This window comes from Microchirus variegatus, assembly GCF_963457635.1.
Source record: "Microchirus variegatus genome assembly, chromosome: 1".
Lineage (NCBI taxonomy): Eukaryota > Metazoa > Chordata > Actinopteri > Pleuronectiformes > Soleidae > Microchirus > Microchirus variegatus.
Genome location: NC_139802.1, coordinates 24,963,855 through 24,990,120, shown reverse-complemented (window position 1 = coordinate 24,990,120; position 26,266 = coordinate 24,963,855). Strand labels below are relative to the sequence as shown.

The window sequence follows — 26,266 nt, the reverse complement described above, 5'->3', positions numbered from 1 at the left end:
CCACTTCTTCTCAGCGCCATGGCTCATTAAGCCATGGCTCTGTTACTGGCTTAGGATGTTTACACCTAAAAGGAGCCACCAAATCTAATATGTCATCGCAAGTACGATTAAAATTACTCATCAGGAGTAAGAATACCATAATGATCCTGAGTATGTAGGACGGAGTGATAAAATGCAGGGTTGAAGGGTTAATTGTGCGCACACGGCGGTTTGTGGCGCACCGTTTCACATAGGAGAGAGGCAGTGTAATATTAAATAAAACAGCGATGTGTTCGGATATACGTTTGTCACAAATCTCACTGACATTTAATTGCAGACCAAAGGATGATATAAGGTCCAGTGTGTGTCCCTTCTCATGTGTTGGGTCAGACACGGACTGAGTAAGATTAAACGAACCAATTTGATTCAGAAAGTCTTTCACAATCCACATTGAAAACTGGATTTAAATACGGAAGCCACCTGGCCAATGGTTCGGGGGGAGTTAAAAAAGAGACAGTTAAGGGGTAGCAACTCGGAGAACTGGATAAACTCACCGACTTGAATCCATGTCTCTGTCAGAAACATAAAATCCAATTCACATGACGTGAAGAAGTTATTCAAGATAAAAGTCTTGTTTGCTAGCAATCTAGCATTCAAGAGAGCCAGGCTGAGCGTGATCTCCTTGCGGGCCTGGGTGGAGACGCGGCACAGAGGCCGAAGATTCCTGAGATCCACGCTGCCGTTGCGGACCCGACATCTGGGAGGGGGACCTCCACCGGCAGGTGAAGGCTTCCAGTGGCTGAGCAGAAAGGGACAACAGGCTGGATCCAACGAAGACACAGCGGCCGCACCTGAGATCTTCTGACAGGAAGGCGAGGATCGGTCCAACAGGTGGATCGTCTGAGGATCTCGAGTTTCACCAAGACACCTGCCCTCTTTCCGCGTCTTCTGGATCGCTTCCTCCAAGGGATGACAGCCGGTGAGTGCAGCAGATAAGCTGGCACAGACGCCAGTGGAGGAGGAAGACCCGAGGCTTGATCACCCACATCAAAGTTTGGCAATGTTTTTTGAGATGCTCTAATGTCAAGAAGTCTCTTGACACTGTGAGAGACGATGGATCCCAGGTTCGGCTTGTCTACTGTGCTGCATGGGTATGAAAGATGAGTGATAGGATATGCACTGCACATAGACGGTGTATGAGTGTGAGTGAATGGCAAAAGTGTAGTGTAAAGCAGCTTTGAGTGGTCATCAAGACTAGAAAATCACTATATAAGTACAAACCAAACCATTTACCATAAAAGCTGAGTGAGCAATTTAGAGGACACTTGTTCACAGTGCGGATTTTACACACAGCTGCAACTTGGTGTCAACTAGACCATGCCCCATACACTGATCCCCACTCTCTCTCAGCTTTCAGCACACTTCTTATTACGTTTTCAAAATCAAGCATTGGGTACAGTAAGCCTCAGAATAGGGAGTTTAGTTACCCTTTAATCTGATTTATTTTGACATTCTCTCATTAGTAAAAATTATTTCACGGTACCAAACCAACCAACCCTGTGATGGAATTCTCTGTAAGACACATAACAGTATATCACAATGCAAAGAAGTCACAGGTCATCTTTGTTCCTCAGTTCAGATTGATATGTTCAGGTGTTTCGTGTGTTCTTACCACACAGCCAGACCAGGTGTAGCGTGTGGTGAGGTTGATGACCTGGTTGTTCTCAGGCCTCAGCACTGCCTCCTTCTGGTAGCAGTTCTGTCAGAGGTGGAAAAAAGAGAGCACTCATAAGAACATGGATGAGAAGAAGTTGGAAAGGTGTGCAATCAAAAAGTGATAATTTGCAGGCTCTAGCAGGCACATTGCCGTCATATGTGACCCGCCCAATGTCTGCTGAGATAGGCACAGCACCCCCCGTGACCCTCTGGTGGAGGATAAAGCGGTAGATAATGGATGGATGGATGGATGATCGCTGTGAATCATTCCTAGTTTGGGTGTGGCGATCTCACATTCCAGAGCTTTTGTTGTTGTTTCGGCCAATCAGCTAACAGTCATGGAGAATACACATGGCTACTTAAAGGGCCCATATTGTGCAAAATCAACTTTTTAATCATTTTAGTACTGATATTTGGGACTCAAGGGGCCATACCAGTCCCCAAAATGTGAAAAAACAAGACTCAGTCATGTTTTAGTGGTTGCACTTAGTGTAAGTATAGGCGATAAAATACGCGATTTTTCCGAGTATGTTCTTCCAGCCTCAGAGGAGAGAGGACTTGTGTGTCCAGTGGATATATTTTATTTATGAAAAAAATGTTCACAAGCTTCTCAAGCCCTTTGTTGTTGATCGTGTATGTAAATTCCTATGCTAGAAAACCACCTTGAACGCACCAGTTACGTGCCTGCAGTTAGCGAGTGACGTGTGGATCAATAATATGAAGAGCATGCGTTTGAAAGCACTGCAGAAAGATGTAGATGTTGTCCTACATTTCTTCTCAACCAAAGGCTGCCTTTCTGTCATGTTTCCACGTTCTCTCCTCATTATTGATCCACACACGTCACTTGCAGCTGCCGTAACACTGGTGCATTCAAGGTGTTTTTCTAGCATAGGAAGTTACATACACGCCCCGCTGCGCATTAATCGTTTTTCTTCGATTCTAATGTTTTTATGATCGCGAGAAGCCAAAATCGTGGTCACTCTATGCATTACGGTGAAACGCAGGAACAACGGGTAAACGGACATTACTATGGGGTATACAGAGCGGGGGTTGGGACGACGGTGCATGACAATAGGTGATAAGTGGCGACAGCATGGCTGTGGATAGTAAGTTAGATCGACACTCAACAGTTATTGAGCGTTTGTAGTGCGAAATCAAAGCGTGATTGTCATCAAAGCAGTCGTCATCAAAGCTTTGTTGACCAAAGGAAGGCAAGTAGAACCGGACAATAACTAAACTGTGGCTGAACTTCTTAACAAAGACAGACACAGATCTCACTTCTGCCCGGTGAGTGGACTCATTAGCATTTTAAGCTAGCGATCTTTATGCTAACGTGTTAGCAGACTTCATCTTCACAAAAACAACAAACGGATGGATTATTCGGTGGCAGAAAGAGAGCAGGACAGACACAGTAGTTGTCTGAGATGCTGACGTGACGCCAGCACCACTATATTCTTATGGGTGAGTTTTCATTAACGTCGTTAATCTATGTAACGTTGGTGTTCAGTCACATACAGGGACGTTTTTTCTTGTTATTGCTATTCACGAGCTCCAGCACAAACATGTGCTGATGTGCTTGAATCATGTGTAAATGACACAACTTTGTGTATGAAGTATTGACTGTGATGCTCATGATTTAGCAACGAGCTAAGAGTTATTAGCACATCATCAGCTCATTCAGTAACAGACTGATCCATCCACACTACACCACAGAGCGACTTCAATGTATTTCATTAGTGTCTGCAGTTTGATTTGATATTAGAAATGCGTGTCCCTTTGATTTGAAATACAGTGCTATGCAAAAGTTTGGGCACCCCTGTAAATTTTCATGATTTTCCTTAAATCATTAGTTTTTGGATGAGAAATTTCAGTTAAATATATCATATAGGAGACAAACGCAGTGATATTTGAGAAGTGAAATAAAGTTTGTAAGATTTACAGAGCCCACGGTTGGTGTAGTGGTTGTGCTAACAACCACTACACCATAAGAGTGCTTCTGGCCTTTGCAGCAAGAAGACCCGGGTTCCTGGGTTCGAAGCCCGTTTGGGACAACTTCGGAACAAGGGCCTTCTGCAAGGAGTTTGCATGTTCTCCCGGTGTGTGCATGGGTTTTCTCCGGGTTCTCCGGCTTTCTCCCACAGTCCAAAAACATGCGATATGGGGATTAGGTGAATTGGTCACTCTAAATTGACCGTAGGTGTGAGAGTGTGAGTGAATGGTTGTTTGTCTCTATATGTAGCCCTGCGATGGACTGGCGAACTGTGCAGGGTGTACTCCGCCTATCGCCCAATGTCAGCTGAGATAGGCCCCCCGCGACCCTCTGGTGGAGGATAAAGCGGTAGATAATGGATGGATGGATGGATGATTTACAGAAAGTCTGCAATATCAGCAGATTCTGGAGAACAATGTCCAGGAATCAGTGACAAAGTTGAAGTTGTGCCAGGGCAAACCATCAAACCTGACTGAACTGATGTTTTGCAAAGAAGAATAGTACTTCCGCCAGAATTCAGACTCTATTTGGAAGGTATTGGAAGTGTTTAGATGCTATTATTTCTGCAAAAGGAGGATGCACAAATGTTTTCTTTTGTGGTGCATAAACTTATGCAAATGCATAATTTTGTTTAAATAATTCTTGCAGACTTTCTGTAAATCATATTAACTTTATTTCATCTCTCAATTATCACTGTGTTTGTCTCCTATATGATCTATTAAACTGAAATCTCTTTTTCAAAGAACCAATGATATATAAAGGAATTTTCACGAGTGTAATTTTTTTACAACATGTATTTTTTTAAGTTATTTCATTTCAAATCTTAAGAGGATATTATGTCCAGTTTTTTAATGTATTGTATATGTATTGTTTTGTGTAGCACACAACAATAGTATCTGTGCTCATACAGAGCAGGGTGTGGTTTCACTGACAGCTTAGACCAGGAGGGGGTTGTGCTATGTAAATGTGATGATTCTGCCTCTTGGCTCTTAGAAGGTGCAAATCTTTGAGGCTAAAATTCTCCCTAACGCAGTTTGAGGAGTGCCTACATTGAAATGGACATATCTTCATATTATCCGATTTGCATGTGTTGGACATTGTTGGAAAGCTTTCAGAATTTGTAAATAACTCAAAATGTCCCTCGGTTAACTTTTGACCGGTTTTGCCATGGCTGGCCACATATATAACATGTTTTCACTGGACAGATACATCTCTGAGGCTGGAAGTTTGCGTAGAACTCTGTGCTGCACTGTGTAGCCAAGAATAGAACTTTTCACAGACTTTGTGGATTTCCTGATACCGTTGCCCTTGCCAGCACCCTTGCATGTTTTACGGACAAAGCAGAGCTCCACGAGACAGCAATTCCAGGAATTTTGCACATTGTGACGTCCCAGTGAGCGTGGAAGTCAACATTGTGTGTTTTATCTCCTGTACTTAGACTGAGGAGGACCACAAAAACATGAGTGAGTGATCTTTTTCACACTTTGCCGACTGATAGGGCCTCAAGAATCCCAAATATAAGTATAATATATATTTAAATGATTAAAACGTTTATTTTGCATAATATGTGACCTTTAAACTGCCGTCTTTGCAATTTGAAATGATTAAATTTGCAAATTGCAATTTAAAAAAAAAAAGTGTGTGTGTGTGTGTGTGTGTGTGTGTGTGTGTGTGTGTGTGTGTGTGTGTGTGTGTGTGTGTGTGTGTGTGTGTGTGTGTGTGTGTGTGTGTGTGTGTGTGACTCAGCAGACTTTGTGAGCTGTCTGTGTTTGACTCATCATCCGTCCTGCTGTGGTGAGCCTGTCTCTACAGCAGCCTCAGATTTTGTCTTCCTGGTTGACACCCATCTGTTCTACAACATTTGATGTGCTGTGTATTCTGACATGCTCCTCTGCTCAGGCATGTTAATCCGAGTTACCACAGCCTTTCTGTCAGCTCCAACGAGTCAGACAATTCTCCTCTGACCTCTCTAGTCAAAGAGGAGGATTTGTCTTCACAGTTGCTGCTTGGTGGATGTTTTGCTTCATGTTCCATTTTTGGCACCTTCTGAGAAAAGTATATCTAGATTATCTTCCAAGATCAGCAGCTTCATAAATATTTAAAACCAGCCTGACTGGTGCCTATAATCTAGCTCCAGGCAAAGTGACGAAGATCACATTTGCAATAATTCCTTGCAAAAAAAGTAAGCACTTTCTTCTGTTTTTGTTATTTATGATGTTAGAAGGTGTATATTTTATATATGTAAATATATTTGTTTAAACTTTTTAAAATGTGTGGCCAGCCATGGCAAAACCGGTCACAAGTCTGCCGGGGGATATTTTGAATTATTTACAGATTCTATACAGAGAAAGTGTGATTTCTAAGCTTTCCAACAATGTCCAACAATGCACATGTAAATCGGATAATATTTGAAGAAGATATGGCCATTTCATTTCAAGCATGTTTTTGAAAAAAAAAAAATGTCATGTTTTACTCGTTTTGCACTGGGCCGACTTGCGCCCTTTTTAGCCGTGGTGGGCCACATTTTAACACTTAACATTTTAGTTTCACTTACCATATTTCAGTGACATTTATCTTTCTGCTTATAACTTTTAATTAACCTTATTTTTGTCTAATTTAATATTCTTTATGCTTTTGTCTATGTCTATGTCTTTGTCTATGTCGGGCCACACGGCATCGAATCCTTATCACACGTAGTGGTTAGCGCTCTTGCCTTTGCAGCACAAACACTCAAGTTTGAGCCCCAGTTGGAACAAGGGCCTTTCTGCATGGAGTTTGCAATTGCTTGTAATTGGAGTCATGGGGCCTTTGATGCGTCTAAATTAGAAAATAAGGCTGTATTTGTGGCGTATTAGAGTTTCAGTGTTTCTTCAGTAATTAATATCAGCTTCTTGAATGTGAATATTTTCTGGTTGTCTGCAAAGACATTTGAGAACATCTTTATTTCCTTGTATGAAAAACACTGATCAACATTTTATGACATTTTAGCAACCAATCAAGTACTCAAGTAATGGAGAAATAATTATTCCCATTAATCGATTATAATAATAGTGAGTGGCAGCTCTACTTTGCGTTGTTATTGTGTGTTACCATTATAGGTGGGCTTAAAATAAGCCCATAATGGGTTTCTGTTTTTTCTCTGATGTTCTATCTATAAATGTGCAAATAAAACAATAAAACCAACACATGATGCAAAGAGTATGTTTTCAGTATCTCACCTTTTCAGGCCTTTTGTACACAGCTGGCCACTGAGAACTGTCATCAAAGTAGAGCAGTATGTTCTGACAGCAGCGCGACTGCACCAGGCGAGGAGAGACGGAGACAGATTAGGAAATGACAAGTCTGCAGGCTAACAGTATGAAACAGGGAAACAACAAAACAGAGAATGGAGATGATAGAGATGGGGATAGGATAGGATAGGATAGGAGATGGAAAGAAAAAGAGGAGGAGGGGGCAGCAGGAAGAGTGGAGAGAAAGATTGATGCACTTGGTCAAGATGAAGGAAGAGGAACTGCTTGTTTCCACATAGATCGTATGCACGTCAGACGTCAGACAGAAATGCATTAATTTATATGGCAACTGTCTGGTACCTACATTGTAGGGTTAGGGTTGTACATACAAACCCCTGTATGTACAAAATTACCTCTACAGGAGGTTAACATAAAAACTAAAGAGCATGATTAAATATAAACTTCATTGACTGTTTTTTGCCCTTCCTGACACAACCCTCCCATTTATCCAGGCTTGGGACCGGTATATGGAGTGCACTGAATGTGGTCCCTTTGCGGCTGAGTTCACTTTAGAGTGTCCATTTAAAGCTATACTTAGCTTTCGTGCATGTCTCACAGCACTTAGTAAAAATTTGAACAGGAACACCTCAGCCTCCCTCAAAGTCCCACCCTTCACAAAGGAATGGCAGTGGCTATGCGCATGCGTGATTCATTAGCAGCCTGGAGGCAGAGTGCAGAGGTTGGCTGTCTCTACGCTGACTGTAGGCTGGGACTGCAGAGGTTACTGTGCTTTGGGAGGTGATCCTGGCAACACACGCTGCTTGTTGAGCACATTAACTGCAGAGTGATACATGCTTTCACAGCAGAGTCTCCAAACACCACAAAAAGTCAGCAGATTTAGCATCAAAGTCGCCACGTTGGCAACACTGCTCTGTCAGAGATGCGCGCGACTCGCAAGCTGTGACAGCGATTTGATTTGGTCAGAATGTTTTAATTGGTCATACTTTTATCATAATAATATGAGAATTAAATAATGATGAGTTTGAAAGCCTAGTGGGTTTATCTTGTTTTAGAGTGCCATACGCTTATTAGGAGTAATTTAAGATTACAAAAGAAAAGAGAAAAAATGCAAGAAAGGTAAGTATAGCTTTAACAATGAGCAATAGAGATTGGGTATCTTGCTCAGGGGTAACATTGACCTGGAGGGAACTCAAACTGGCAACCCTTTGGTCAAGAGCCTAGTTCTCTTTCTGTTTGGTCATGGTTCTCAAACGGTAGTATGAGCTTTCTCTGGTGATACTTGGGAGGAAAATCTGAAATATTGTTCAGTATGTGATCAGAGTATATGAAGCATATATTTTGTGAGAAAGAGGATAATGATGAGAGAGAGAAAATTATCTTACTGGGAATAAATCTGTCTCTCGAGAAAATTCTGTTGTCTGCTCGACCTATTTAACACCAGTAGACCTGAACAATGTCCTTTAATCTGCGATATTATAACAACAAGCTCATTTAATATTAAACAAAACTTAGCAGTGAAAAAAGACTAAATATTCTCCCACAGCTGCAGTTCAAACACATCAATGTCTCTGTCACCCATATGGATAAAAAATCAAATCAAATCTAAGCTGTACTCATTTTAGATAAATTTGGTATAAATGTTGTACAGTGTATGTATGTGCTTTGTGATATGTCTGCTGTGATGTAATTCATTGTGTTGCACTGTCATGTATTTTATAGTGTATTTCACATACAAAAGACCAACTAGGGATTGGAGTTGTGGATTAGCAATTGCCAGGAACTCTTCATGCTCTGTCTTCGACCTATGTTAAATTAAATAAATATAAAATTAAAAAATGTGGGCTTCATTTATGTCAGTTAGTCAAGACTGTGCAGACACTGAAATAAAAGACTAGTTTCACCTGTGTCCTGGTTCAGATATACAATATGTGTCCATGAGACATGATGGGAAACAGTCATATCAGAATCCATGCAGATTTTTTTGATGTGCTACAATTGAAATCACTACAAAATCAATACTGGAGGAGAGTGTTGTCCTCTAGAGCTAAATCTGAACCTACAAATTCACTGTGAAGGAGTTTTCCTTATGGTTAAGCTGGCTCATAAATATCTTTGACAGACTTGTGTTTCTGGCAAATAATATAAGAAATTAAGTTAACTATCACATAACCAATGTAACGTTATTACATATTAGCTCAAAGCTGTTGGAACTTCATCCTGTTGTCAGCGATTTCCCATTCAGCTAGTGTTTTATTCCATCCTACTCTAGTGAGTGTTATATGTTATGAACACTCGCTAGCACCATTGCTAAGGATGGAGTGACAATTGTTAATAAATTGGTTCAAACTTGATTTTTGTTGTGTGTCAAGTGTCAAGAAAAGAAGGAAGGATGACAGAGAAATTTTTTGTTAAGAGAAGACAGTGTGAGAAAATTCCAAAAACCTGGCAAAGTCATTGGGAATAATAAATGGATAACCAGCAAAACATACCTTTGAATATCGAAACCTGAAGTCCAAGCGTCCAAAGTCGGTGAGAAAACAGAAGCGAGTGAGAAAAACCCAGTCCTGCAAATAAAGAGGTGAGGAGGAACATTTAGGAGAAGATCCAGATAAACAGGCAGATGTATGATTTATTTTTCACCTTATTTAATATAAGATTAGTATAATATAGGAGAGTCGGAGTAAGATTATACTTTGGTCCCAATCATTATCTGAATGAAGGCCAAAAAGGTGAACTACTAATGTTTGAGAAGAGACACAACGGATGTGAACAGTGTAATAAAGGAGATAAGTGGCAAGAGCCGGGACTGAAAAAGAAAAGAAGACAAGTCATTCTATAGAAGCTAAAGATGAGGTCAACAAATACCAGTTCTTATCAGAGACAGTAAAAAAGGAGGAGGACGTGGAGAGAAGTAAGAGGGAGAGAGGTAACTCTTGAGTAAACTACCACTTATCCAGCCATAAGCTTAGCAGCATGAGACCACATAATAGTGCTGATGGTGAACTTGACATTTCATAAGTCACCGCTGCAGTATCAGCATGGTGGATGGATCACACTCTCTCTCCCTCTCTCCATACTCTCAAAAACTCTCAAAAACTACTTTGTGAAGAAAAAGTCTATTGAAACACAATTAATTGTTTTTGAAACAAAATATAAAGATTCAGCTCAAGTGGACATCAGATATATAAGTTTCAAGCTTGACACTATATTAAAATAAAGGACTGCTCAATAAAACAGGAGAGCAATAAGTATTTTAATATCTTAACAAGAAAAGGGATACAATAAATATATAAAATGTGACCTGCCAAAGACAAAGGGGGCGCAAGTCAGCCCAGTGCAAAACGATTGAAACATAAAAAAAAATGTTTTCACAGTATTGTGGGTCTTAAAACCATAAACTTTGTATTTGAATTAGGGTTGTTTAATCGCTATGAATCATTCCTAGTTGGGGTGTGGCGATCTCACATTCCAGAGCTTTTGTTGTTTTTTCAGCCAATCAGCTGATGGTCACGGAGAATACAAATGGTGACTTAATATGCACGTACAGAGAGAGAGATAGAGGGAGGGGGAGAGAGTATGTGGAACTTTCCAGCAGTTATTAAGCGTGTGCAGTGCGAAATTAAAGCGTGATTGTCATCAAAGCAGTCGTCATCAAAGCTTTGTTGACCAAAGGAAGGCAAGGAGAACCGGACAATAATTAAACTGTGGCTGAACTTCACTGAACTGAAGACAGACACAGATCTCACTTCTGCTGTGAGTGGACTCGTTAGTTTTTTAAGCTAGCGATCTTTATGCTAACATGTTAGCAGACTTCATTGTCACAAAAACAACAAACAGATGGATTATTCAGCAGCCGAAAGAGAGCAGGACAGACACAGTACTTGTCTGAGATGATGACCCCGCTCTATCTCCTTATGGTGAGTTTTCATTAACGTGGTTAATCTATGTAACGTTAGTGTTCAGTCACATACAGGGACGTTTTTTCTTGTTATTGTTATTCACTATCTCCAGCACAAACATGTGCTGATGTGCTTGAATCATGTGTTAATGACACAGCTTTGTGTTTGAAGTATTGACTGTGATGCTAATGATTTAGCAACAAGCTGAAAGTTATTAGCACATCATCAGCTCATTCAGTAACAGACTGATCCATCCATTACTGTCTGTAAAACAATGATTATAACGTTAGCGAATCGGAGTATCTGTTCTTACATGAAAATGAACTGTAAATATGCTAACGTTAGCTCAGCTGGCGTTACACTGCATAAAAAGTGGGATTTGCGGCAGTTAACGTCCCTGAGAATTGCTGTGAAACTCCCAGTCAACTGGGTGTTTCAGTCGGTTGCAGATAAACTTGCCGTAAACTTGCAGTCCAGGTGAGAAAGTCACCTTTAATGCAGTGGTTTTGGACATGACATTAACAACTAAAAACTGCTTTATAACAGCTGGTATTGGTTCAGATAGAGGGTCAAATAGTCTGTGATAGGGGCGGTAGTGCACCTAGGGGGCGGTATTGCACCTATAGATGGATGGCAGCCGCCGTAAAATAAAAAGAAGAAGTGAAGAGCATCAGCCTGAGCCTTTGGAGCTTCTGAGTTTATCGATTTAAAACATGGCTCATAATAAATCAGCAAGTGTTGCTCTGTATTAGGTTGTAATAACCAACACCAGACACTCCACATTCTTCCAGTCAATGAGGACGGAAAAGCGGAGTGGATATGTGTCCAGCCATGGCAAAACCGGTCACAAGTCTACTTAGGGACATTTGGAGTTATTTACAGATTTTGAAAGTGTGATTTCTAAGCTTTCAAACAATGTCAAACACATGTACATCTGACTGCTTTAGGGAGAATTTTAGCCTCAAAGATTTACACCTTCTGAGAGCCAAGAGACAGAATCATCACATTTACATAGCACACCCCCCTCCTGGTCTAAGCTGTCAGTGAAACCACACCCTGCTCTGTATGAGCACAGATGCTATTGTTGTGAGCTACACTGCTACACAGAACAATACATATACAATACATTAAAAAACTGGACATAATATCCTCTTAAGATTTGAAATGAAAAAACCTAAAAAAAAATATGGGGGGGGGCTTATTCTGCCATTATCATTTGTGTCATACAGTGGTATATGCAAAAGTTTGGTCACCTCTGTAAATCTTTATGATTTTCCTTTATAAATCATTGGTTCTTTGAAAAAGACATTTCAGTTAAATATATCATATAGGAGACAAACACAGTGATAATTGAGACGTGAAATAAAGTTTATATGATTTACAGAAAGTGTGCAAGAATTATTCAAACAAAATATATGATTTATAAAGGATGAACATTTACAGGAGTGCCACTACCATACCATGCATACCACTGTATTTCCATCATCTGTTTTTGTTGTTACATGAAAACAAAATATACTATATATACTTAAGAGAGAAGGATCAAAGACAGACACATATTTCTAATATCAAATCAGACACTAATGAAATACATTGAAGTGGCTCTGTGGTGTAGTGTGGATGGATCAGTCTTTTCCTGAATGAGCTGATAATGTCCTAACTCACAACTCAAATCATTAGAATCACAGTCAATACTTCACACACAAAGCTGTGTCATTCACACATGATTCAAACACTTCAGCACATGTTTGTGCTAGAGCTAGTGAAACAATAACAAGAAAAACATCCCTGTATGTGACTGAACACTAACGTTACGTATATGAAAACTCACCCATAAGGACATAGAGCGGTGCTGGCGTCACGTCATCATCTCAGACAACTACTGTGTCTGTCCTGCTCTCTTTCAGCCGCTGAATAATCCATCTGTTTTTGTGACAATGAAGTCTGCTAACACAATAAAGATCGCTAGCTTAAAATGCTAACAGTCCACACACCAGCAGTCTCTGTACTTTCTCTGTCTTTGTGAAGACGTTCAGCCACAGTTCAGATATTGTCCTGTTCTCCTTGCCTTCCTTTGTTCAACAAAGCTTTGATGACGACTGCTTTGATGACAATCACACTTTAATTTCGCACTGCACACACACACACACACACACTCACACATAACTGCTGGAACGTTCTAGACACTCTCTTCCCCCCTTGAAGTTCCTATACAACATGCAGAGACTTGTGTTTGTTCAACATCATCATCAGGTATTACCTAGGCCGGTCAAGCTGTCAAACTAGAATATTTGTGAATGCTACAAGAACAACCAATTGTCCTCACAGATGGCCTAATAATACCCTGACACAATTTGCCTGCCCATTTAAACAGCTTTCATCCCAACCAGGAATCGTGTGGTCTGTGGCAGAAAGGCCTATCATAATTTGCCACCTCACTCTCAGTGGTCTGGTTGTTGTCACCAATCAATTGTTGCAACTGATTCCGTAAGAAGCCTCCTACCACCAATATTCAATCTACCACGCATTTTCGAGTTCGCCGAGACATTACTGCTATTCCCTTCAAATATGATGGTTATGTGTTAACTGACCCCTGGACCTCTCCAACATTGGCTGGCCACTATTTATAGGCGGTGGAACAGCTGCCGCCCTGAACAAAATTAATGGACTAGTCTGGTCTGTTCTTTCATTAGCAAACCAAACTGAAATAGCGCTTACCTTGATGAATACTGAACTGGCGGCAATTAGAACAACAGTTATCCAGCACAGACTTGCTCTTGATATTATTTTAGCTGAAAAAGGGGGCATTTACATTCTCAATGTATCTTGCTGTTTTTATGTCCCTGGTGAATACGAGAACATCACCAACAATATCAAACACATGCAAGATGCCATTCAACCCCCACCAGTAGCAGATGACTCATGCTTCTCTTGGCTAAAGTCTTGAGGCCAAGGATGGTCATCATGGTTTTTAACAATGATAATCCCAGTCATAGTTATTTTCTTTTTGCTCAGCACCCTGATTCCACGTGTGTTTAAATGCCTATCTAATGTACTCACCAAAAGAATTGTCCAATCCTCTACATATGTTCATACAAACGTTAACAATGACAGTCAAAATCCGGCCTCATTCCACGTTCCTGATTTCCATCATTACCCCGTTCTTCAACCAAAGTCCCGTGGTTTAATGTGTTGTTACCGTAACGAGCTAATCTGAGCTGAAGGAGCTAGCGGAGAAGCGCACACCGCTCGCCATCCGCTCAAAACGGAATGGTTACTCTTACTTACGCATGCCGACTACTCTTTGGCCCGCTCGCGCAGCGTGTCTGTTGTTTTGTTTCCGGTCTATCTAGATCCAGTGGGGTTTTGTAGTTGTTCTTACTAGTTGCTTCAACAGCATGTGGAAAAAAGTTTGCTTGGCCAAAAAGAGCGTTAATCGCGCGATAAAAAAAATTGACACCGTTAAAATAGGTTAGTGTGAACACGTTTAACTGACAGCACTAGTAAATAATGTTAATTTTGATTTTGTTTTGATTTCGTTTTGCTCAGGATCACTCCTGTGAAGATTTACCTTTTCCTTGCAAAGAAAATAAAACCTTGTCGGCCGGCAGAAGTTCTCTATTTCATTCTTCACCAGCAGCAGAGAAATTTCCACAATACACTACAGTTTGCTATTCACACCCATTCACTCACACATTCATACAGTGCATTTGGGGGCTTTCAATCAGCCAGGCTGTCAGGTGATGACAGCATGACGTCAATAACAGGACAAACTAATACAACGAGACATAACTACCTGTATATGTAGTTTATTTAAGTTTAAACATATTTCACAACATATAAGTAAATGAACTAATGACCAAGACCACAGATCTTTCTCGCTCACTCTCTCTCTCTCTCGCCCGCCCCTCGCGCTCTCTGCGCACACTGGATGAACAAGAAACAAATGCTGAGTGCTGATCAAACGTTTTGTGCAAGTGATTTAAGGTCCTGACTCTTGTCCCAAATATGACAGGCTTCATTCAGTGATTGAAACAAATATATAAACATTAATGAAACGTTTATACGCAGAGCGGGCTCACCGGCAAAGCACACAGCCGCAGCGCGGCTTCGGTGAGTTCTTCTGTGTCAGCATGTTCTACTTGTATTTCGATTTCGGAACTTTCCATGTATATCCTATCCATCTTCACGTAGCACCAGAGTGCTTTAAACCTCAAACCTCGCAGTCTCGCCATGCGTGTTTAGATGCGCAACCAGCGTAGCCGTTGAGCGAAAACAGAATCACATATAGGCTACTATAGTAACTTTACAGCAGCTGAGACACTGTGATACAGATCTGCGTGTGTGTGTGTAACTGCTGTTTTGAATCAGCAGCTGCTACAGTCTGCAGCTTTATTTCTCTCCCTCTTGCGCTGTTCTTCCTCATCCTCACTGCAGGCCGCATTTAAATTAAACTTTGATATCAAGTGGGGGGCCACAAAATATCGTCCTGCGTGTCTGAGACTACTGCTCTAATGCAGTTGTTCAAAGTCACACACGTAGTGATACTGCAGAGCAACAAAGACACCAGGGCTGAAGTGTAATTGCTCTCAACAGCATAGGCTGCATCATCAATCAATCAAGTGTGTGTGTGTGTGTGTGTGTGTGTGTGTGTGTGTGTGTGTGTGTGTGTGTGTGTGTGTGTGTGTGTGTGTGTGTGTGTGTGTGTGTGTGTGTGTGCAGAAAAAAACCCAAGTGAATACCAACAGTGGATTAGGTGTCTACCTGTGTGTGTTTGTGTGTGTGTGTTCACTTTCACATTTATCAAGTGCTATGCTTATCCAGTATATGGTCAATTTAGCATCACAGTTTCTCTTTTCTTTTCTTGCTTGATTTGTCTCTCTCGCTCTCCCTCCGTCAAAGCTTCCGTCCTTTCTTCTCCGACACATTCCTTCTTTTTTTCCTCTCTCTCTCTCTCCCAAATCACTATTTGCTTGCTAAGCCTCATTTAATTCAACAATTAATTACCAATCAGCTAGTCAAGTCACCACTGGACTGCCAGGCTTCTCAATGATTCATTAGTCAGGGTTTCACAATGCTGCGGCGCATAAACACACTCACACACCAGCAAGCTCACACACAAGGTATGTCTCATTCAGGAAGGGTGGATTCGACGACCGGATGTCGTCAAATTGCGTCACAGCGCTGCGCCATAGGCTGTCCCGAATGAACCGGTCCACCTCGACTGCTCCGATATGCGGCCGACGTTAGCTTGTTTTGGAAGGATAGGTCTGGGTATCCTTCGCAGCCGACCATATCCCACAATTCTTTACACGCAGCAAAACTTTCCAATCCAACATGGCGGACGTGTTGCGGCTGGGAGGAGCGAGTTCATTTTCATACGTAAGTATTACAAAACAATGAAACAAAACAAATTAAACGTTTCTTCTGTTTTAAAAGTCGTACCGCTTTTTTTGTAATTAATAAGCACAAGTCACATGACTGACCACAGCATTTGCTGTTCGCTGTGTGCTGCCTGCTGTCTGTAAGCACCGTGAAACAGTAGTTTCAATCACGGTGTAACTTTCAAACTTTTGTTTTAATTTAAACTTTAATTAACATATTTGTGGTGGGTTTATATAATACTTATTTCACCACGTACACTGATTGTAGTTGGTGGCATGAAAGAAACATACTTTAATAATTTTATTTTCTAATAAAATAATGCTCGCTGTATTCTCCTCAGAGATGAGCTCACCTCTTCACTCTGGCAAAGACATAAATATTGCTTTTGTCATTCCTAAAAGATAAGCGTAATGTTATTATGCCTATAATGATAATTTTAAATGTGAAGGGGGCAGCAACATGTCATTTAAACACCCGTGCTAAAACCACATCTTCGCTTGTTGTCTTGTCTCTGAATAGTACTATTTTGCAAAGAATGGACCTGCAAGAAAATGTAACTCCCTTGCAGGCCAAAAAAAAAAATTAAAAAGACAACTTCAAAAAGAAATATTAAGTGGACTTCCGGTATGGCGTAGGAGCGAACGGCAGCAAAAAACGGCGGCTCCCAGACAGCCTTATTTCCCCCAAAAAAACACTGGATAATCACGCAGAAAATATATTAATGTAGCATGACAGGGGGAAAGAAAAGACACACCAGACAGAATTCACAACGAAACCCAGGAAAAGACGATAACACGCCGACGGAAAGTGAGGATACAGCTAACGTTAGCATACTAGCTGAACAAGAAGCTATGGAGGCTATTCAAACAAAGATCATTGCCGAGATACAGGCGGTTCTTGTGGACGTGAAAAAAGACCTGAACGAGGCAATTGGGACACTCAAGAGCGAGCTGGTGGACTTCCGAGGAGAAATGTGTACGAAGCTAAACGGCATTTCATCTGAGTTAAAAGAAATAACGGATAGAGTTGAGGCGACGGAGCAGAGAGTGGCCGACGTGGAGGAAAGTCACACCGAGCAAGCAGAGATGCTAACTTATACACTTGAGCTACAAAAGTCCATTCAAGCCCAGTTAACGGACCTGGAGGCGCGTTCCCGGAGGAACAACATCCGTATCTACGGTATTGCAGAGGGGGCCGAGGGGGACAACATGAAAACTTTTCTGGAGCAATTTTTCAAACGTGAACTGTCTCTCACCGAGACCCCCCTCGGTATTCAGCGCTGCCACCGATCACTGGGACCCAGACCGCCGCAAGATGAAAACCCCAGGTCCGTGCTTGTTTATTTCCTGGAGTATACAACCGAAGAGCAGGTGCTCCGCTCCGCTTGGAGAAAGAAGGAGATTCACTACAACGGAAAACAAGTGTTTTTTGAGCAGGACTACCCCACAGAAGTACACGTGAAAAGAAAGGCATACACCTTTATCAGAAAAGCTCTCAAGGAAAAAGGCGTTCGTTTCCAGATGCTTTACCCAGCAAAATTCAGAGTGTTTTTTGACACGGGGCCAGTTATCTATAACGACGTGGAGGAGACGACCGATGACCTGAGGAAGAGGGGACTCATACCGGACGGACACGGAGCAGATCCCCCCGCGCAGAATGCACCCCCGAGATCAAAACAAACCCCGTGGGAAACAGCTGGCCCAAAATCACGTCGGCAGCATGAGTTCCGCCTCAAGCATATTCAGCACAAACTGAAGGGGTTTCGTCGCAATGAGGAGGCTTCATGAGAGGTTTTGGTTATTGTGAATAACTGATTTATCTACTGAGACTGGTAAGAGTACTACAGGCAATACCACAACAGACTGTATAGCATGATCAGGTTTATTTTTCTATTATAATCCTCCTCCAGGTAAACTGACTATGTCTGGGAGCCAATGTTTATTTTTCTACGTGCACTACTTTCATGTTATCCTGTCAGAGAGAAAGGGTGACACGGGGAGGGGCACCTTCTAGGTTAAGGGATTCCCCTCCCAAATTAGAAGTTGAAACTACACTTCTAGGATGGAAGTTACAAATGTTCATTATGTATGTTATGTTCACATGTTGTATTCTACTTTGGTACACAGGCAGATGTTTTGTTGTTCTGGTCATCTATGGATGTTTGATAATTAAGGTAAACTTTTTCCAACAATTGAAATGCACCATCAAGAGTACAGAGTAATCACTCTTAATGTTAATGGGCTAAATAATCCCATCAAGAGGAGTAAAGCCATCACTAAAATGAAAAGAGAGAAGCAAGATATAATCTTCTGGCAAGAGACTCACCTTACAAATACTGAACATGGGAAACTGTGTAAAATGGGGTTTAAGAACTCATTCTATTCCTCATTTGAGAAAGGAAGTGCAAGGGGTGTAGCAGTATTAATTTCGAACAGGGTAAATTTCCAGTTTTCCTCACAAATTACAGATAAAGAAGGGCGCTACTTATTGGTTAAAGGTTTCATTGATAATAAAGAAGTAACATTATTTAATTTTTATAGACCACCAGGAACTAATAAAGGACTAATAAAAAAGGTGTTTAACATGATAACTACGGAAGCATCAGGTGTGCTGATATGTGCCGGCGACTGGAATATTAATTTACATCCCACCCTAGACTCTACAAGTAGAACAAAAAATATAAAACCTGAAGCATTATATACCAAAAAAATACTTAAAGAAATAAAAATGTTGGATGTTTGGCGCGAATTACATCCGACGGATAAATGTTTTACCGTCTACTCCCACTCACATTGCATGTACTCAAGAATTGATTATTTTTTTTATGTTTAAAACTGACATGCATAGGATTATAAAATGTGACATAGGGGTAAGAGATATTTCTGACCATGCGGGGGTATATCTGACTCTGCATTTAGATAACCTAAAGAGACTCTGTGGAGACTAAACACCAGCCTCTTAAATGACTCCCAGTGCCGAGAATATGTAGAGAAAGAATTTGAAGAGTATATGTTGTTTAATGATAATGAGATGGTGTCTCCCAGTACACTATGGGATGGGGCTAAGTCTGTTGTCAGAGGCAAACTAATAATGTGGTTCAGTACGTAGGAAGAAAGAAAAAGAGAAACAAATTAATGATCTGACTGCAAAATTAAAATCCCTGGAAACCAGACATATGACGTATAACGATAATGATGTTCTTAACCAAATCAGAGAAACAAAACAAACTTTGAACAACATATATGAAAATCAAATAGAAAAAAACCTTAAATTTATGAAACAAACATTCTACGAAAATGGCCCTAAATCTAAAAAACTGCTTGCGTGGAGGATACGCAAACAATTGGCAGGAAGATTTATTCACAAAATTAAAGACTCACAGACTGATAGAATGTGTCACAAATTGGAGGATATTCAAAACGCATTTGAAACTTATTATAAGAACTTATACTCACAACCCCAGGCAGCGGAATCAGTAGTTGTATCAGAGTATTTATCATCTTTAGATTTACCATCGGTGGGAACGGAGCAGAATAAATTAATGACCCAAGACATTACGGATGTGGAAATTAATAAAGCCATATCAAGATTGAAAGCGGGTAAAATGCCAGGAGCTGATGGCTATCCAGCGGCATGGTATAAAACCTTTCGAAAAATCCTGGTACCGGTACTTAAAAAATGCTTTAATTATGTCCTCAGGGGTGGGGAGACACCGCCTTCCTGGAGGCTAGCTGTAATTTCAGTGATCCCAAAACCAGGTAAAGACAAGACACAATGTAGCTCGTACAGACCTATATCAGTGCTAAACATGGATTACAGATTATATGCATCAATACTCGCAAAAAGGATGGAGGACATTGTCCCAGACCTGATAGACCCAGATCAGACTGGCTTTGTGAAGCACAGACAAACCCAAGACAACGTGCGACGAGCTCTCCACCTCATTAATCGGATGAGAAGTAGTGACAGGGAATCTATAGCCATTAGCCTTGATGCCGAAAAGGCCTTTGACTCCGTCCGTTGGAAATATTTGTATCTGGTTCTTACACGTTTCGGCTTCAATGATCAGGTAATTGGATGTTTGAACTCCCTATACTGTTCCCCCACAGCCAGAATAAAAATTAACGGGCCATTGTCTAATACAATACTTCTTGAGAGGGGTTGTCGTCAGGGGTGCCCCCTTAGTCCTACACTTTTTGCTCTTTTTATTGAGCCACTGGCTCAGATGATAAGAGAGGATAAGGACATAACTGGTTAACTGGTGTGCTGATTGGAAACACACAATATAAAATTTGTCTATATGCAGATCATATTCTTGTGACCCTTAGCAACCCCAAAGTAAGTCTCCCCAAACTGTTATGTCGACTTGAAGAATTTGGCTCATACTCTGGCTATAAACTAAATTTAAATAAAACCCAAACTCTGACGTATAATCTGAGACCACACAAAGACATTTATACAACATGTAGATTTAAACTGACAAATAATATTATGAAATACCTCGGAGTACAAATACCAAAGGACTTAACTACCATATATGACCACAACTATACCTCTATAACAGCTGACATTAAGACAGACCTAAATCGCTGGTCCTTACTACCGACAAACATGTACAACCGGATAGACATTGTTAAGATGAACGTGTTGCCCCGCCTCTTGTATCTCTTCCAGTCGTTGCCAATTGAAATACCACCAAAGCAATTTGACGCATGGAATAGGATGATATCTACTTTTATTTGGGCAAAACAAAGACCGCGGATTAGATTTCAGACACTTCAGTTGCCAAAAGATAAAGGTGGTAGGGCTCTACCCTGTTTGGAGGATTATTACAGAGCGGCACAGTTACGGTTCTTGGTTGGTTGGTGTGATCCGGAATGTGATGCAAAATGGAAAGAGTTAGAACAAAATTTTATATGTGAACCTCTCCCCTCTTTGCTGGGAGATAAAAATCTCTTGAAAAAATACTTATCGACAGATAAACTAATTAATTTGATTATAAACCCTTTAAATATATGGTACAAAATTCTTAAAGACCCTAAATTTGAAAGAAATGCGCGACTATTACGCTGGGTAGCATTCGATACAGAATTCACGCCAGCCAAACTGGACGGCAGGTTTACACATTGGACAAACCTAGGTATTACCTCTTATTGTACAGTTTCTACTAGTACTGTCTTGGTTTCTTTTGATTATCTCAAGAAAAAACACAATTTGGAGAAACAGGATCTCTTCAGATATTTTCAATTGAGAAATTATTTTAATAAAAACATCAAAACAATTGTGGAAGAAGGAATGAACCTGATAGAAATATTTGCTAAAGCCTATAAAGGAAATGTGAGCGGAAAACTGATCTCTAGGATTTATTCAGCTTTACAGAAGGACAGGGGTTTCTCCACAATGTATATTAAATCGAGGTGGGAAAAAGACGCTAACATACAGATATCTGAAGATGATTGGCTGAATATTTGCAAGACAATGTCCACTACTTCTAGTTCAGATCTGTGGAGGGAATTCGTTTGGAAAAATACCCTAAGATTCTTTACAACTCCCAGAATCAAAAGTTTACAGACCAATAATCCAGCTCAAGGACGATGTTGGAGAGAATGTGATAATGTGGCTGCTGGCCATTTTCACATATTCTGGGAATGTCCCACAATTTCTTCTTATTGGGAAGACATTATAGCAGCAATTAATTCAATATTCAATTTGCAGCTTGGTCCCAGTTTCGGTGTTGTATATTTGGGAAACATACTAACTGAGATAAATAAGCAAGACAGATATCTATTACAAATCTTATTGGCAAGTAGCAAAAAGGCAATAACCAGGAAGTGGCTGAACAAGGAGTGTCCAACAATTTCAGACTGGACAGGAATAGTTGAAGAAATCTATAACATGGAAAGGTTGACGTTTTCCCTGAGGTTCAACACTGAAAGAGGTGACCAATACTGGAAGAAGTGGAGGGACTACATAGATGAGAGGTAATTGCATATTCTGTGTGGGAATATCCGTATTTTTTATTTATTTATTTATTTTATTTTATTATTATTATCATCAGTGTATTTTTCCTCTGGGCCATGAGCCACTGTGAACAGAGAGAGACTGGAGTGCCCTAATCCTTCGACATGATCCCCCAGTTTGATTTCTGCCAGCCAGTTGTTTGGAACAATAACCTTATATACTATTATATTATACTTTGCTATGGATGACCCTGTCTAATGTACCTGTTTTGTGTGTATATTTATATGTTTGTATATGTTTTTTGTTTTTTTTTTATTGGAAAAATAAATAAAAAGAAAGTTTAAAAAAAAAAAAAAAATATTAAGTAAGGATACTGTATGTAGTATGTATATATTAGTTTGATGTCTGTTCAGTGTTTTACATTATATTTGGTTTATCATGGGCATTAATAATGTACTTTTAAAATGTTCTTTCATTGTTGTTTTTGTTGACTTGATGAATCCCGTTTCAGGATTGCCAGTGTCCGAATGGGGAAGCCCACTGCTGCAACTTTGCCCTGGGATGTCCTCAGAGATCGAGTGCTTCTGTCCCAGCATCTCATCCATGAGGACAGACAGACCAGGGCAAAGTTGCAGCAGTGGGTGAAGAGGAGGACGATGGGGTGGAGGAGGATGATGATGTGGAGGACCCAAACAGACCAGAACCTCAGAGGAGGAAGAGGGACAGGGACGGTGAACTGATCGACCTCCTCAGGGAAGACATGAGGAGAGAAATGAGAGGAGGATGGAGAGACTCCTCTCTATCCTTGAAAGATGTGTCCCTAAAAACATATTTATTATATATGTGTTTATATTTTTTGATAATAAATACACTGTTAAATAGTATCTTGGATTTTATTATTTTAACATAAAAAGCTATATATATAAAATATGTGACCCGCCACAGACAAATCGGGAACAAGTCGGCAAATCGCAAAACGAGAAAAAACAGGAAAAAGTTTTTTTTTTCAAAATTACACAAGTTGAAGTTTTGAAGAAGCCACTACATGCTTCAAATCACAGTATTGTGGGTCTTAAAACCATAAACTTTGTGTTGGAATTAAGGTTGTTAATTCAATTTGCTGTGAATCATTCCTAGTTTGGGTGTGGCGAGCTCACATTCCAGAGCTTTTGTTGTTTATTCATCACGAAGAATACACATGGCTAATTAATATGCACGTACAGAGAGAGAGGGGGAGAGAGAGAGTGTCTGGAACTTTCCAGCAGTTGTGTGTGTGTGTGTGCGTGCGTGCGTGCGTGCGTGCGTGCGTGTGTGCAGTGCAAAATTAAAGCGTGATTGTCATCAAAGCAGTCGTCATCAAAGCTTTGTTGAACGAAGGAAGGCAAGAAGAACAGGACAATAATTGTCTATGGCTGAACGTCTTCACAAGGACAGAGAAAGCACAGAGACTGCTGGTGTGTGGACTGTTAAGCTAGCAATCTTTATGCTAACGTGTTAGCAGACTTCATCGTCCCAAAAACAACAAACAGATGGATTATTCAGCAGCTGAAAGAGAGCAGGACAGACACAGTAGTTGTCTGAGATGATGACGTGACGCCAGCACCGCTCTATCTCCTCATGGGTGAGTTTTCATATACGTAACGTTAGTGTTCAGTCACATACAGGGATGTTTTTTCTTGTTATTGTATGGGGTGAGTTTTCATTAACGTTGTTAATCTATGTTGTTAGTGTTCATTCAAAGTCACATACAGACGCACATAGGGACGCTGTCTTTTAACCTCTTCTTCACGGTTGCCCCCGGGATCGGGGGCAGCGTCAGACGCAGCAAACAAAAGCGTCATAAAACCATATCTAACTTCAACAAACACAGACATGCTGCATACCCACAGAAAGGTCAGAAACTCAACTAGAAGCTCATATAAATCATTATTATGTTCACGAAACACAGTTAAAACAATGATTGATCAAACAGCAGGAGCGGAAAAAAACCGTCACAGCGCACACATTGAAAAGCGGCACCGGAGCGCCAGCGTGATTATGTAAACAAAAAAAACACGTGTCAGCTGGACAGCGGAGAATCTACAGATTCCAGCAAAACAACACCTGACTTTCAAGAACTACAACCAGAAATATTGTCTTACCTTTGCTGTTTATCAAAACAAATTATTTCCACCGGAACAACAAAACCACTTCTATTGAAGAACTACACTTTCCAGCATGCTTTGGGAACAAATCCCGGTCTGATTGATCATTACAGAGCGACATTAGATCGTTCTGATTAGAGAAGGGCAAATGTCCGCCCAAATGCGTCATATGCATTTATGTCATTTTGACTCGCTAATGAAGTGATTCACACGCATTTGGATACCGGGGTCTGATCCTACCGGTTTGGACGTTTAAAACGAGCTGTCAATCACCCTAATTGACAAAGGTAAGCCAGAGCTATGGCGATGCGTAACTGAAGACACTTCAGAGCCACAGAGTTATTATTACGCATCGCACAGGGAGCATCGATTTTAGGCGAGTTATTATACTTTTTTTTCTTTTTTTTCAAAACAAGTTCTTTTTAGACCAATAGTGACATATATGTAAAATGTAATTGGTTTTTAATAATTTGGTACCTAAGAAATCTAAAAGCTTAGCCAAAAGTGAGAACGCCCAGACATCTCTTTACTAAAACCGCTGTAATTTCACTCTGCTTTATTTCAGCAGCATCAAACTTTGCACAGCTCATGTCCACATGTTGTTACATGACCTCCATGTGTTTTTAAGCTCCTACTGCATATTTTAAAGGTGATATTTGCTTTAAAATGCAATATTTATTTAGGCGAGAGAAAAAAATCCTTCATTTATGCTGTGTTCCATGTACATTTACTCTGACACAGTGGCATCTACAGTGAAACTTACACCTTTGGTGGAATCTCACAAGTGTTTTCTTTATTTTGATACCAAGATAATCCACATAGAGCTTGTAACTGCATAGGTTTACTCTATTTAGTTTGGGCATGTCATTTTCGAGCAGGGACTCCAAAAGGAGGGTCAGGGAAGAAGAGGTTAATAATCCACTGTGCGTTTCATAACGCCGTTTGGCTACATTGTTATTAGCTGTGCTTGCTAAGCTCGCTAGCTCGGTACTGTATTATTACAATGAGAATGATGCGCACATCGAAACTCGTGTTCAGTCAGATGATCGTATTATAAGCTACAATCATCTGATCGATATGTACGGGAGTATATGACCTCTGCTGTGCAAGAATAACGTGTGGATAACACACTTCTGGTGCGTTTCAGAGCGTTTTGTTGCCATAACGGTTATTATCTATACTAAAGATTGGCTAGCTCACTATTGGTGTGTTATACGCACTTCCAAAATTGTGTTCGGTCAGATGAGCGCATTATAAGTCTTAAGGGTAGCATGTCACGGCCCTCTTTGAGATTTTGTACACCCGCAGGTTCAGTTTGATAATTCATATGCTTTGAGACGAAACTCCCGTGTTCGAAACCTAACATTGCATTGAATGATGTGTGAATGCCACACCTTTGCATGCATGAATCACACATGTGATTAACACAATGTGCGATGAACGTGTTAATTACACGTGCATTCATGCACATAAAGGTGTGGCATTAACACATCATTCAAGCAATACTACTGATCAATCTATACTGATTCAGTGATAAAGTGCCTGTTAACATGAACCATGATCTGAAACAAGTATTTTTTTTTCTTTCTGAATTGGCAAAGGCACTCTGACTGACATAATCTAACACTTTGATGAGCGTCCTGGCCCCACCTGCCAAAAGACTTCACATGCCCAGCACCAAAGGTTACAGCACAGAAGAGTAAGCAGAAGATGCCACCATTTAGCCCGCATATCAACTGTGATGGACAGAGTGGCAGTGGTACAGCCACATTGTGGGTGAGGAACTGGTATTGAAGATAATAATATAGTCCATGGTCTGGAAAATATTGAACTCTCCTTCACACACTTAGATATATTTTATTTGATATTTGAAGTATGTATCTATCGTTCACCTTTCTTGTTTCTCATTTTTATTCAATTGCTTTTTGTAACAGAAGAATT

The 26,266-nt window shown here is 40.5% G+C and overlaps 1 protein-coding gene across 1 annotated transcript in view; it reads right to left on the bottom strand.

The window, feature by feature from the left end:
* tmem145 (transmembrane protein 145) overlaps positions 1–26,266 on the bottom strand; it is a gene marked incomplete at its 3' end in the record, with an annotated part of 222,919 nt that overhangs the window by 157,527 nt on the left and 39,126 nt on the right. The window contains exons 2-4 of the mRNA XM_083886994.1: positions 9,426–9,500; positions 6,904–6,981; positions 1,652–1,738 (exon numbers count right to left, since the gene is read on the bottom strand). Coding sequence (XP_083743120.1) covers positions 1,652–1,738; positions 6,904–6,981; positions 9,426–9,500 — 240 coding nt within the window. The remainder of the gene's footprint in view (positions 1–1,651; positions 1,739–6,903; positions 6,982–9,425; positions 9,501–26,266) is intronic.